Here is a 13,268-nt window from a genome sequence, read left to right as displayed (position 1 = left end):
TCATTCTACTTAGAGGTCATTATTAGTAAAAGATTAGTTCAGGCCAGTTTTTCCACTGCCATGTGAAAAGAAATTTTTCTTTTGTATTTGGTTACCCACCACTATACAATCAAATACAAAACGTCTGATTTAAAATCATGAGAGCCTGGGATTCACCGACCACTTCTGGGAAGTTGCAAAATATAACAGCTAAGAGATGGCGGGGTGCGGTGGCTCATGCCTGTAATCCTAGCACTTTGGGAGGCCAAGGCAGGAGGACCACTTGAGGTCAGGAGTTCGAGACCAGCCTGGCCAACATGGTGAAACCCCTTCTCTACTAAAAATACAAAAATTAGCCAGGCACAGTGGCTTGTGCCTGTAATCTCAGCTACTCGGGAGGCTGAGGCAGGAGACTCGCTTGAGCCCGGGAGGCAGAGGTTGCAGTGAGCCGCGATCATGCCATTGTACTCCAGCCTGGGGGACAAGAGTGAAACTCCGTCTCAAAAAAGAAAAATACATAAATATAAGAGAATAGAATAAAAAGAGAGTAAGCTGGCTGGATTCTAATTCCAGCTCCATCATACAGCAGCTAGTTACTTAACCCTCTTTGAGCTTCAGTTACCTCCATGTAAAAAGGGGGTAACACATCCTTTTGTGTATTTCATGTATTGTGATAATACGTGAAAGATGCTTAGGGGAGTGCCTAACACAAGTATGAGACTGAACAAATTTTAGCCATTATTATTAGGTTTCCATTAAAATGTGGGGGAAAATGATTATAAATTGGGTAATTAGATACTGTTATGCAGCATGTTGATTTCCTAAAGCACCTAAATAGTTTGTGAAGATGCTGAGGTTGATGCAGATCATCTCAAGAGTCCTTTTAAACGCTGAGATTTTATCAATAACTGTAATGCTAAGAAAGAGCGGCTAACAATGAGAAACAGCCATAAAGAATGTAGTAAGAACCCACTAAGTGACATTTACACAGGAAATCGGTGGACCTCCCTGGGCATCAAGAGAACTACCATATCCCAACTCAGCCTTGGCCAAATTATTTAGCTTCTCTGGGTCTTAGTTCCTCATTTGTAACATGAAGTTAACATTACAACCTCACAGAGGTTTTACGAAAATGTAGTGTGTACAGCAATGCCCCTGGCATGGAAGAGACAATCAATAGTGTCTAGCATCATAATCAAAATTAAAATGAAGAAGATACAAGTTTTAATTTATAGAAAACCTGAATTTTAAGTCTGGATTTTTCTGAAATTTACTCCCTTCTTCCTTAGTTATTTCAATAACTAATTTTCCCCCTGAACTTAATAGTGTATTAGCTTGTACTAAGTGCTTTTTGTCACAGTATATACTCATATAGCATACTAACAAGTTATTTTTCTAGAGTAACACTGACACGTCTAGACTCCAATCAATGTTCCTATTCTGACTAACTCATTAGGTAGGAAACAAGACTGGAGATGGAAAAATGCATTTACAATTTATCCTTTCTTTAATAACAAAAAGTATACTGGTCTAAATCACCTGGGCTGACTTAATAGTACACATACTAAATCATCCATGATACTGAGAAGTGGATACATCTAATCAGAGTTCTCTATGCTGAATATGATGATCTATCATAGTGCCCTTTTATACCCACAAGCAGACCCTAAACCCAGAGACCAGGAATATTTCACCAAAACACAGGTTAATAGAAAGTAGATACATAAATATGAAGCAGTCATCAAATGCCCGTGCAATAAAAAAATGTGACATAATCTTTTGGTGGACTATATATTAGAAGCTGGCCCACTTTTAATTTAAAAATGCTTTGCAGCTTTAAGTATCTTGTTTAAAAGATATTTGGTAGAAATCACCAGAAATTGTGACATTTAAACACAGTTTGGATAAAGCATCAGAGAATACCTAAGGCTTGCTGTAAGCAGCAACACAAAAGGCACTGGCCTGGTTAGGCTATGTGTAAGACATAAAAGAAGGCAGCTAATGAAAAAATAATGAGGTTTGAATGCTTCATATGAACAAAGTTTGCTTTTGCAATAACGTTTCAGAACTAGATAGGGGTGACAGCGGCACAATGTAGTGAATGTAGTATATGCTACTCAACTGCACAACTTAATATCGTAAATTTTACCTCAATTAAAAAGAAAGTAGAGTGCAGAAGCAAGTAATATGCAAAAGACAATGAACCTGGAGTTAGAAAATCTTAAAATTTTATCCTAAGTACTAATTATATGAATGTGCCTGCCCTCCCTTTTGACCCTCAGTTTTTATGTTAAATCTATTTATAGCAACTGACTAGCAGGATTGGTGAACTGATGAGATGAGAATGTATATAAAACCACCTTGCAAATGTTGTTATATCATTTTTAGTAAAGAATTAAGTTATTAACATTAGAACATGAAATTCTAATTACAAGAAGGAAAACTAGTTAAGTCTCATTTTTCACTACTTAGTTGCTCATATGAGGACCAAGCAAGAGTATTACACTGGCTGTTTGAAACTTGTTAAAATTATGGCTTACAAATTGAACAGTCATCCAAAATTATTCATGGCCAAACCTTTCATTAAAAACTTACAATGTATTTATAAAAGTAAGAATTTTGATAATTTCATTTATTAAATATCTAATGGATGTATTATTCTTATGCAAATAAGCCCTGACATCAATGTGATACCCAAGAATCCAACTCTCTTCTAATTAAAAGCACAGACAGGGCTGGGCACGGTGGTTCACACCTGTAATCCCAGCACTCTGGGAGGCTGAGGTGGGCAGATCACTTGAGATCAGGAGTTCGAGAGCAGCCTGGACAACATGGCAAAACCCTGTCTCTACAAAAAATAAAAAACTAGCCAGGCACAGTGGCACATGCCTATAGTCTCAGCTACTTGCGAGGCTGAGGTGGGAGGACGGCTTGAGCACAGGAGGTTGAGACTGCGGTAAGCCAAGATTGTACTGTTGCATTCCTGCATGGGTAACAGAGTGAGACGCTGCCTTAAACAAAGAAACGGAAAGAAAAAAAAAAAAAGCATAGCCAGAAGTACAGACTATGGGAGGAAAAAACAACAACAACATTTGTGGGATGGCATTTGTTGTGTGATACACTCACCAAGCGCTGCAGAGTCATGGAGTGGTCTCCTCCTGGAACTTGTAGCAGAGAATGAATAGTATGCTGTCCCAGGTTTTCCTGAAGAAGATAGCTGTGCTGGGCTCCCAAGCCCCAGATCTTGTCTCAGGAGACTAGACTATAAAATAAGACCAAGGAAACAAGTTATTTTCCTGCTGATACCGACCCAAACCTGAAAATTTCATCACTTCTGAATTATTTACAACTTCAGCAATGTCTTAACTTAGAACGCACCCATTAAGTACGTTTTGAATTCAATTAGACCACTGCTTTCAGCCCATACCTACTTTCTCTTTTTTTCTCCACCCTCACATTGTCGGCCTTTTTTTCTTTTTTTTTCTGAGATGGAGTCTCACTTATTTGCCCAGGCTGGAGTGTAGTGGTAAGATCTCAGCTCACTGCGACCTCTGCCTCTCGTGTTCAAGCGATTCTCATGCCTCAGCCTCCTGAGTAGCTGGGATTACAGGCGCGCACCACGCCTAATTTTTGTATGTTTAGTAGAGACGGGGTTTCACCATGTGGGCCAGACTGGACTCAAACTCCTGACCTCAGGTGATCCACCCACCTCAGCCTCTCAAAGTGCTGGAATTACAGGTGTAAGCCACTGCGCCCAGCCACACTGTCTGCTTTTTAATAATTATGTAGATCCATAAAATCTTAGAGTTGAAAGACACTTTAGTGGCTGTGTGGTATCACACTTTTTAATCATCAATATTTTTGAAAAATGGTCACTAGTCTTTGCTTTAATACTTTCATGAACACATACGGCAGCAGAAATTCTGTTCTTCTTCCTTTCCTTTTTTCTTTTTAGAGATGGATTATGCTCTGTCACTCAGGCTGGAATGCAGGGGCACGATCACAGCTTACTATAGCCTGGAACCTGGGCTCAAATAATTCTCCTTTCTTAGCCTGCTGAAACAGCTAGGACTACAGGCATGTGCCACCACACCCAGCTAATTTTTAAGTTTTTTGTAGAGATAGGGTCTCCCTATATTGCCCAGGCTGGTCTTGAACTCCTGGGCTCAGGCAATCTTCCCACCTTGGCCTAACAAAGAGCTGGGAATACTGGTGTGAGCCACTGCGGCTGGCCCATTCCTGCTTTTTTCACTTGTGTGTCATGACATGAGTTTGAGAGTCCTCCTCACCATCTCTTTTTTAACACTATATTTAAGCAATCTATTTATGTTAGCTCACATTAAGGGGTTAAGAATGATCACATGCTTACGTGGTTCTTCATTTTGTTGCATCTGCTGCTATTAAGTCATGTCCCTCCAATGTAGTACTTGATCAGTTTGTGCTTTTTGGTCCCAAATACAAGACTTAACATTTATCTCTGATAAAATTCATCTTGTTATACTTCGTCCACCATTATCACCCACTCCCATCTTTTTCAGATTCTTAATCTGTCAACCAATGTATATGCTAGCCTTTTTAATATCTTAGGCATCAAAAATGTGATTAAGAGAAAACCCATCAGGATGACAAGGGTGAGGAGAGAGCTCTGAGGTATGCTACAGTGACATTATGAGACTTTGTGAAGTGCTTCATTTATAATTCAGAGATTCAGCAGCTCTAACCTACTAATGCAGTAACCCTCTCACAAAACAAACGAGGTTAGTTTGGCAGAATTTTAGTTTGGCAGAATTTTGCACCAACATTTCTGGTAGCTGAGATGAAACAGGATCACAGAGACTTGAAAGACAGGAGAGGGAAAGTAGACCTCAAAAGGAAGGGGGGTTGAATACACTTGAGAAGATACTCTCAAGTGAAAAGAACTGTGATTCCTCTGGTACATTTACGAATCCCCCATCATATATTTAATACCCCTTACTGCCATCACCATACTCTTAAAAAGTAGTTGTTTCAGCCACCGAGTATCACAAAGGAACTGAGAAATAAAATCTCAGCTCTGGTCAAAAAGCAGGAGCAGAGCTTTGGAACAGTAGCCCTAATAGCCCAATCTTTGCCTCCAGTCTAACAGTCAAGAAAAACTCTCATTTAAATGACTTTTCTTTGGTGTTTGAGCTTTTTAAAAAGTTGAGGTGGAATTTATATAACATAAACACTGAATGTTTTCATTTCATTTCAAATCAGTGGCATTTAGTACATTAAAAATGTTGTTCAACCATCACCTCTCTAGGTTTCAGAACAGTCTCATCACCCCAAAAGGAAATTCCAGATCCATTAAGCACTTACTCTCCATTCCACCCTCCCCTAGCCCATGGCAACCACTAATCCATTTCTGTCTCTCTGGATTTGCCTATTCAGGATATTCCACACAATTGGACTCATACAATATGTGGCCTTTTGTGTCTGACTTCTCACATTTAGAATGTTTTTGAAGTTCATCTATATTACAGCATGTATCAAAGTACTTCATTCCTTTTTAGGATAATATTCCATTTAATATGGCTATAGCACAAACTGTTTATCCATTCACCCTCTGATGGACATTTTAGTTGTTTCCAGCTTTTAACTACTGTGAATAGTACTGCTATGTATATTCATGTACAAGTATTTGAGTACTTGTTTTCAATTCTTTTGGGTATATAACTAGCAGTGGAATTGGTGGGTCATATGTGTAATTCTATGTTTAACTTTTTGAGGAACTGCCAAACTGTTTTCCACAGGGGCTGCACTATTTTACATTCCAACTAGCAATGTGCAAGGGTTCCAATTTCTCCATATCCTTGCCTAGTTTCTGTTTGCTTTTTAAATTACAGCCATCCTTGAGGGGCAAAGTGGTATCTCACTTGCAGTGGTTTTGATTCGCATAACCCTAATGACTAGTGATACTGGGCATCTTTTCATGGGCTTGATGTACACTAGAATATCTCCTTGGGAAAAATGTCTAGTCAAGTCCTTTGCCCATTTTCTAACTGGCTTATCTTTTTGTTGTTGAATTGTGAGAGTTGTTTATATATTCTGGATACGAGGCTTATCAGATATATGAATTGCAAAATTTTCTCTCATTCTGTAGACTGTCTTTTCACTGTCTTGATAATGTCCTCTGATGTACAGAAGTTTTCAATTTTAATGAAGTATTTATATTGCTGCTGATTCTTTTGATGTTGTATCTAAGAATCTACTGCCAAATTGAAGGTCATGAAGATATACTCCTAGACTTTCTCCTGAGAATTTTATAGTTTTTTGCTCTTATATTCAGGTCCTTGATCCATTTTGAGTTCATTACTGTAGGCTAGGCGTGGCAGCTCACGCCTGTGATCCTACTACTTTGGGAAGCTGAGGCAGGAAGATCTCTTGAGCCCAGGAGTTCAAGACAAGCCTGGGCCACATAGGGCGGTCCCATCTCTACAAAAAATTAAAACCATTAGCCAGGTGTGATGGTGTGCACCTGTAGTTCCAGCTACTCAGGAGGCTGAGGTGGGAAGATCGCTGGCGCCTGGGAGGTTAAGGCTGCATGAACTATGATAGTGCCACTGCATTCCAGCCTGGGTGACAGAGTGAGACCCTGTCTCAAAATAATGATAATTATCATAATTTCTGTATATGTTGTGATGAAGAAGTACAACTTCATTCTTTTGCATGTGGATATCCAGTTCTCCCAGTCCCATATATTGAAGATAATACTATTTCCCTATTCAGTAGTTTTGGTATCTTGTTGAAAATCAATCGGCCATAGATGTTTAGGTTTACTTCTGGACTCCAAATTCTATCCCATTGGTCTATATGTTTTAATAACTGTAGCTTTGTAGTAAGTTTTGAAATTGGAAAGGGTAACTACTCCAACACTGTTCTTTTTCAATATTGTTGTGGCTACTTGGGATCTTGAAATTCCATATAAATTTAGGAACAACTTTTTCATTTCTGCAAAAAAAGGCCATTGGAAGTTTGATGGGAATTGCATTGAATCCACAGATTGCTTTGGGGAATACTGACGTCTTAATATTAAGTGTTCGAATGGACTGAATACCAGATGTGTTTACATTTATTTAAGTCTTGTTTAATTTCTTCTGGCAGTGTTTTGTAGTTTCCAGGGTACAAGTCTTATATTTCATGTTTAAATTAATTCTTAGTGATTTTCAAGGGAAATGAAAAAAAATTAAAGAAATTAAATTAATTCTTAGGTATTTGATTGCTTTAAATACTATTGTAAATGGAGTTGTTTTCTTAATTTTATTTTTGGTTTATTACTAATAAACCATACATCCTGCAACTTTACTAAATTTATTTATTAGCTCTAATAGTTTTATTGTGAATTCCTTAAAATTCTGTATATATAAGATCATATCGTCTGCAAATGAGGACAGTTTTACTTCTTTTACAATTTGGATACCTTTTATTTCTTTTTCTTGGCTAGCTAATCTGTTTATTTTTTATTTTTTTGAGATGGAGTCTCACTCTATCGTCCAGGCTCCCAGGCTGGAGTGCACTGGCACAATCATGGCTCACTGCAACCTCCACCTCCCAGGTTCAAGCGATTCTCCTGCCTCAGCCTCCTGAGTACCTGGGATTAAAGGCGTGCACCACCATGTCCGGCTAATTTTTGTATTTTTCATAGAGATGGGGTTTCACCATGTTGGCCAGGCTGGTCTTGAACTCCTGTCCTCATGATCCACCCACCTCAGCCTCCCAAAGTGCTAGGATTACAGGCATGAGCCACCGTGCCCAGCCACTAATCTGTTTAGAACAACCTTGTCCAACCCACAGCCTGTGGGTTACGTGGCCCAGGACGGCTTTGAATGTGGCTCAACACAAATTCGTAAACTTTCTTAAAACATTATGAGATTTTTTTGCAATTATTATTATTATTTTTTTGCTCATCAGCTATCATAGTGTTAGTGTATTTGATGTACGGTCCAAGACAATAATTCTTCTAATGTGGCTCAGGGAAGCCAAAAGAATGGATACCCCTGGTTTAGAATTTCCAGTACAATGCTGAATGTAAGCAGTAAAAGTAGAAAATACTGTTTTGTTTCTAATCTTAGGGAGATGGTTTTCACACTGTTACCAACAAGTATATTAGCTGTGGGTTTTTTGTAAATGACCTTTACCAAATGGAGTTAAGTTCCCTCCCTCCTATTTCTAGCTTGTTAAATGTTATCATCATGAAAGAGTGTTGGATTTTGTCAGAATCTTTTTTTTTTTTTTTTGGAGACAGTCTTACTCTCACTCAGGCTGGAGTGCAGTGGTATCATCTCGGGTCATTGCAACCTCCACCTCCAGGTTCAAGCAATTCTTGTGCCTTGGCCTCCTAAGGAGTGGGATTACAGATGTGTGCCACCACGCCTGGCTAATTTTTGTATTTTTAGTAGAGACAGAGTTCCATCATGTTGGCCATGCTGGTCTTGAACTCCTGGCCTCAAGTGATCTGCCCGCTTTGGCCTCCTGAAGTGTTGGAATTACTGGTGTGAGCCACCATGTTCAGCTGAGATTCTTTTTTGGCATCAATTGAGACAATCATATGGGTTTTTTTCCCCTTTCTTTCTATTAGTGTGGTGAGAATTACACAGACTAATTTTCATAGGCTAAACTATCCTTGCATTCCTGGAATAAAACTCCCTTAGCTGTGATGTATAATCTTTTCAATACGTTGCTGGATTCACTCTGCTAGTATTTTTGTAGAGGACTTTTACATCTATATTTAAAAAGGATATTCATGTATAATTTCCTTTATCCTGTAATATTTGTCTTACTTTGATATCAGAATTATGCTGGCTTCACAGAATTAATTAGGCAGTGTTTGGGAAGAACTGGCATTATTTCTTCTTTAAATGACTGGTAGAATTCACTAGTGAAGCTGTTTGGTCCTGGACTTTTCTTTTTTTCTTCGAGACGGTCTCGCTCTGTTGCCCAGGCTGAAGTGCAGTGGCTCAATGATGGCTCACTGCAGCCTTGACCTCCCGGGCTCACGTGATCCTCTGGCCTCAGCCTCCTAAGTAGCTAGGACTGCAGTGGATGCCATCACACTCGGTTAATTTTAAAATGTTTTGTAGACATCAGATCTCACCACATTGCCCAGGGTGGTCTTGAACGCCAGGGCTCAAGTGATCCTCTCACGTCAGCCTGCCAAAGTGCTAGGATTACAGGCATGAGCCACTGGGTCCTGCCTTGGACTTCTCTTTTATGGGAGGATTCTTATTACTAATTCTATTTCTTTACTGGTTTTAGCTCTGTTCAGATTTTCTATTTCTTCCTAAGCCAGTTTTGGTAGTGTGTTTATATCTAGGAATTTGTCTATTTCATCCAGATTATTTAATTTTTTTAGCACACCATTATTCACAGTAATCTCTTATAATCCTTTCTATTTCTATAAAGTCAGTAGTAATGTCCTCTATTTCCATTTGTGATTTTAGTAATTTGACACTGTTCTTTTTTTTCTCAATCTAGCTAAAGGTTTGTCAATTCTGTTGATCTTTTTATTTATTTTTGTTTGCTTTTTGACACAGGAGTTTGCTCTGTTGCTCAGGCTGGAGTGCAGTGGCACAAACATGGCTCACTGCAGCCTCAACCTTTCAGGTTCAAGTGATCTTCCTACCTCAGTCTCCTGAGTAGCTGGGACTAGATGTGCACCACCACACCTGGCTAATTTTTAAATTGTTTTGTACAGATGGGGTCTCACTGTGTTGCCCCAGTTGGTCTTGAATTGGCCTCAAGCGATCCTCCCGCCTTGGTCTCTCAAAGTGCTGGAATTACAGGTGTAAGTCACCTTGTTGATATTTTTAAAGAACCAATTTTGATTTTGTTGATTCCATATTGTCCTTCTTGTCTCTATTTTGTTTATTTCTGTTCTAATCTTTTGTTATTTCCTTTCTTCTTCTGCTTTCTTCAATTCAGTTTGTTCTTCTTTTACTTGTTTCTTAAGGTATGAAGTTAGGTTACTGATTTGGGCACTTGCTTCTTCTTAAATGTAGGTATTTACAATAATAAATTTCCCTCTGATTATGGCTTCTGCTGCATCTCCTAAGTTCTGCTATGATGTCTTTTCATTTCCATTTAATGCTTCAGTTTCTTTAAAGCTTATTCAACAATGTTGGAGCATGAAGCAAACAATGTACTAAACCAGCCAAAGGTCATTCATCACATCTTTCAGAAATACTCATAATTAAGAATGTAATTTTCCAGACTCCTCAAAATGTACACTTTTCTTTAGATAAAGCTGACACATTCCCTTATAAAGGAGGAAAGTAGAGAGAAGACAATTTCAATTACCAGGCAATACAATGTGTATATGAAGGTTACATAATATTAATTTAATTATTTAGCATTAATTTTACAAATTCCAATAGATACAACATTTGGTACATTGGGAGAGAAAGATGTAATTATCAGACCTAAAGGAGAAAGAGTCTCCATTAAAATAATAACCTGCAGAAGAAATGATAAAAGGGAGAAAATGATCGATATAAATATAACAATAGGCATATATGTATTGTATTTATATGACAGACCATCAGCTATGAATTTTCTGATGGTGTTATCTGAGAGTAGTATGACCTAGGAATCATTAAATCTCCCATAGATGTTATACTGAAATTTCCATTGTCACATCCGTTTTGAATTTCCTTCTTTTATTTTGCTCAGGCTGGGCACATTCAATATTGCTTAAATGGCAAGATCAGAATATGGCTCGTAGTACACTAGATGGAACATATTATTACCACATGCTTAAGGGCAGGGGTCAAGTACCTTAAAGTTTCCTTTAAACATCATTGGTATTTCAACAGGATTTTTCCTGCTCAGTGCCAAACTGACTTTCATTGATATGTTTTGAGGTACCTGCTGCATTTATTACTTCATCTGCATTTTCTCATGGGGAAGGCACATATGAAGCTGGTCATAACATACACACAAACAAATATATCAGAAGGAGGGATGTGTGTATGTCTCTCAACAGTGTCCCTTACACTAACATTCCCTGGCATACAAATTCTTATGGGAATATAAGAGAGTGATTTATATTAGGGGTCAAAAAACCAGAGCTTAGAGGAGAAAGTGGGTCTGTTTTTGAAAATACTTTTCTTGAAAAACAGTCTCAAATGAAACACAATTCATTTATGTATTGGCTATGGCTGTTTTCATGCAACAGTGTTAAGAGTTCAGTGTTGCAACAGAAAACGTATGGTCTGTTAAAACCTAAAATATTTGTTATCTGGCCCTTTATAGAACTTTTTTTTTTTTTTTTGGCCGCTAATCTAATACGTCAGAGGAGGGACAAAGGACTAAGTCCGCAGGGTGGTGAAGAGAAGTCTGTTTGCTTAATAAGGTAAACATAAACTTTCAGATGAGTAAAAGTTAGCCAGTGAATTATTTCTTCAAAGAAATCAAATAGTAGTCATAATATAAGGGCTGAGAGAGGAAAGAAATAATCTAAATAACGAACAGGAAGTGTATTTCCTATATTTCTAAAAGTAGACTGAAAGTCTACACAAATACTCATGTTCTGGAAACAGCACTGGTTTTGGAGTTAGGTATCCCGAATCCAAATCCTGACTGGTAATCTTGAACAAATTATCTAACATTAATAAGTCTGTTTCCCTCTTCTACAAACAGTTCACAAGGTTGTTGGGGGAAGTAAACAAGGCCTAAAAATAAAAGTGTACAGCACAGTTACTGGCCCTAGTTAATACAAAAAACTCAGTTTCATTTTTTATTTCCCCATTAACTCACTACATTCTAAATATTACAAAATAAATGAGACGAATGATATTTTTATTCTGTTTCCTGGGCATAAATCCTTTGTCTTAAGTAAGTGATCTAAGATTTCAGGAGACCTTGTCTGCCCTGAATCCAAGCTGACTGGGTTACAATTCCCAATGGCTATGGTAAGAAAGGATGTTGGAAATACGCAAGAGAATAGGGGCAGAAATGACAGATCCCTAGAGAGGATTGACAGATGCTAAATCCAAAGAGGGTGTGACAGATTCAAGCAGTATCAATTAAGATCAAGAATAAAAAGGAAAATGTCAACTTATTCTCAAATGATTTAGCAAAAGTGTGTGCATTTGTGTATATAAAGTCACAAGCAGCACAGAAACATATATTCATACACGCAGAATGAGTAGAAAGAAAAGGAATGTGTATATACAAATGTGGTGAAATGTTAACTGATGACTCTTGATGAAGTTCACATGGGTGTTCATTGTATTATTCTTCAACCTCTTCTGTGGGTTGGTAACTTTTCAAAATAAAAAGCTGGAGCAAAGAAGAATAAAATATTGAGGACTCCCTAATACACTTTCAAATGTACTATCTCATTTAGGATTTATAGCAATCTTAAGTATTATATAGATTTCACATATTAAAGTGATAACAAGTAGTGAAATCCTAATTTGAATCTAGGTCTGCTCAGAAAGCCCTTTCCTCAATACAACAAGACTTCCATAGTAACTCGGGAACATGCATCATTTCTAAGATTGTTAACTTGAAAACATGTAAGTGATTTATAAATGAATTTGTGGATAACAATCCTAAGGCTGAGATGACTATAGAACACATATTGGCAGATTTTTTATCTGTGCAATAGTAAAGAAAGAAAAAAAGGAGAACAAATTTTTTTTGGAAAAAACAAGTTTACTAGCTACCAGTTTTAGTGTTGATAAACCTTTTTCCTCACTATAGACAAATCTGGATATGTGGTTAGGAAATGCCCTGTCTTCTTGTTCCACAGTGAATATTAATGCCAAAAAAGATGCACAGGTTACACTTCATTCAGCTGTCCTAATCACAGAAATAACCATTTTCCTGTGTTTAGTCTGTATCATGATCCATAAGATTAGGCAAAGTAAATATAGAAAAAATTGTTTCTTTTTAAGAATACAAGACCATATTTTATCCTGTTAATTAAAATGAATTCTTCAGTACTCTTAAGAAATACAAAAAGTTTAAGACGAAATTTTGTCCACAAGGACTTGACAGTCTACAAAATAATATTTAACAAACCAATGAAAAAAATACAATTAAAAAATCAAGTGCTAAACTATAAAAGCCTAAGATTTTGATATTCTAACACTAAGAAAATAATATATTTTTCTTTATTTGATTCTTCAAACATTTAGGCAACACTGAAACACACATCAACTATTTTATTTTTCTTCTCCTAAAATGAAATTAGGTATCAGCTCATATTATTGATTCTTCTGTCTTCCTAAAACAAATGAGAAGCATTATTGATTACTACTGAT

General features: G+C 37.4%; 1 protein-coding gene across 16 annotated transcripts in view; it reads right to left on the bottom strand.

Moving 5' to 3' along the window:
* TCF12 (transcription factor 12) overlaps nucleotides 1-13,268 on the bottom strand; it is a 368,210-nt gene that overhangs the window by 93,196 nt on the left and 261,746 nt on the right. For all 16 annotated transcript variants that reach the window (XM_055364027.2, XM_055364030.2, XM_063699019.1 and 13 more), the window contains one exon: nucleotides 3,106-3,241. In XM_055364027.2, the coding sequence (XP_055220002.1) occupies nucleotides 3,106-3,241 (136 nt within the window). The remainder of the gene's footprint in view (nucleotides 1-3,105; nucleotides 3,242-13,268) is intronic.

Source organism: Gorilla gorilla, chromosome 16 (genome assembly GCF_029281585.2).
Source record: "Gorilla gorilla gorilla isolate KB3781 chromosome 16, NHGRI_mGorGor1-v2.1_pri, whole genome shotgun sequence".
Taxonomy (NCBI): domain Eukaryota; kingdom Metazoa; phylum Chordata; class Mammalia; order Primates; family Hominidae; genus Gorilla; species Gorilla gorilla.
This window is presented reverse-complemented; position numbering and strand designations above follow the sequence as displayed.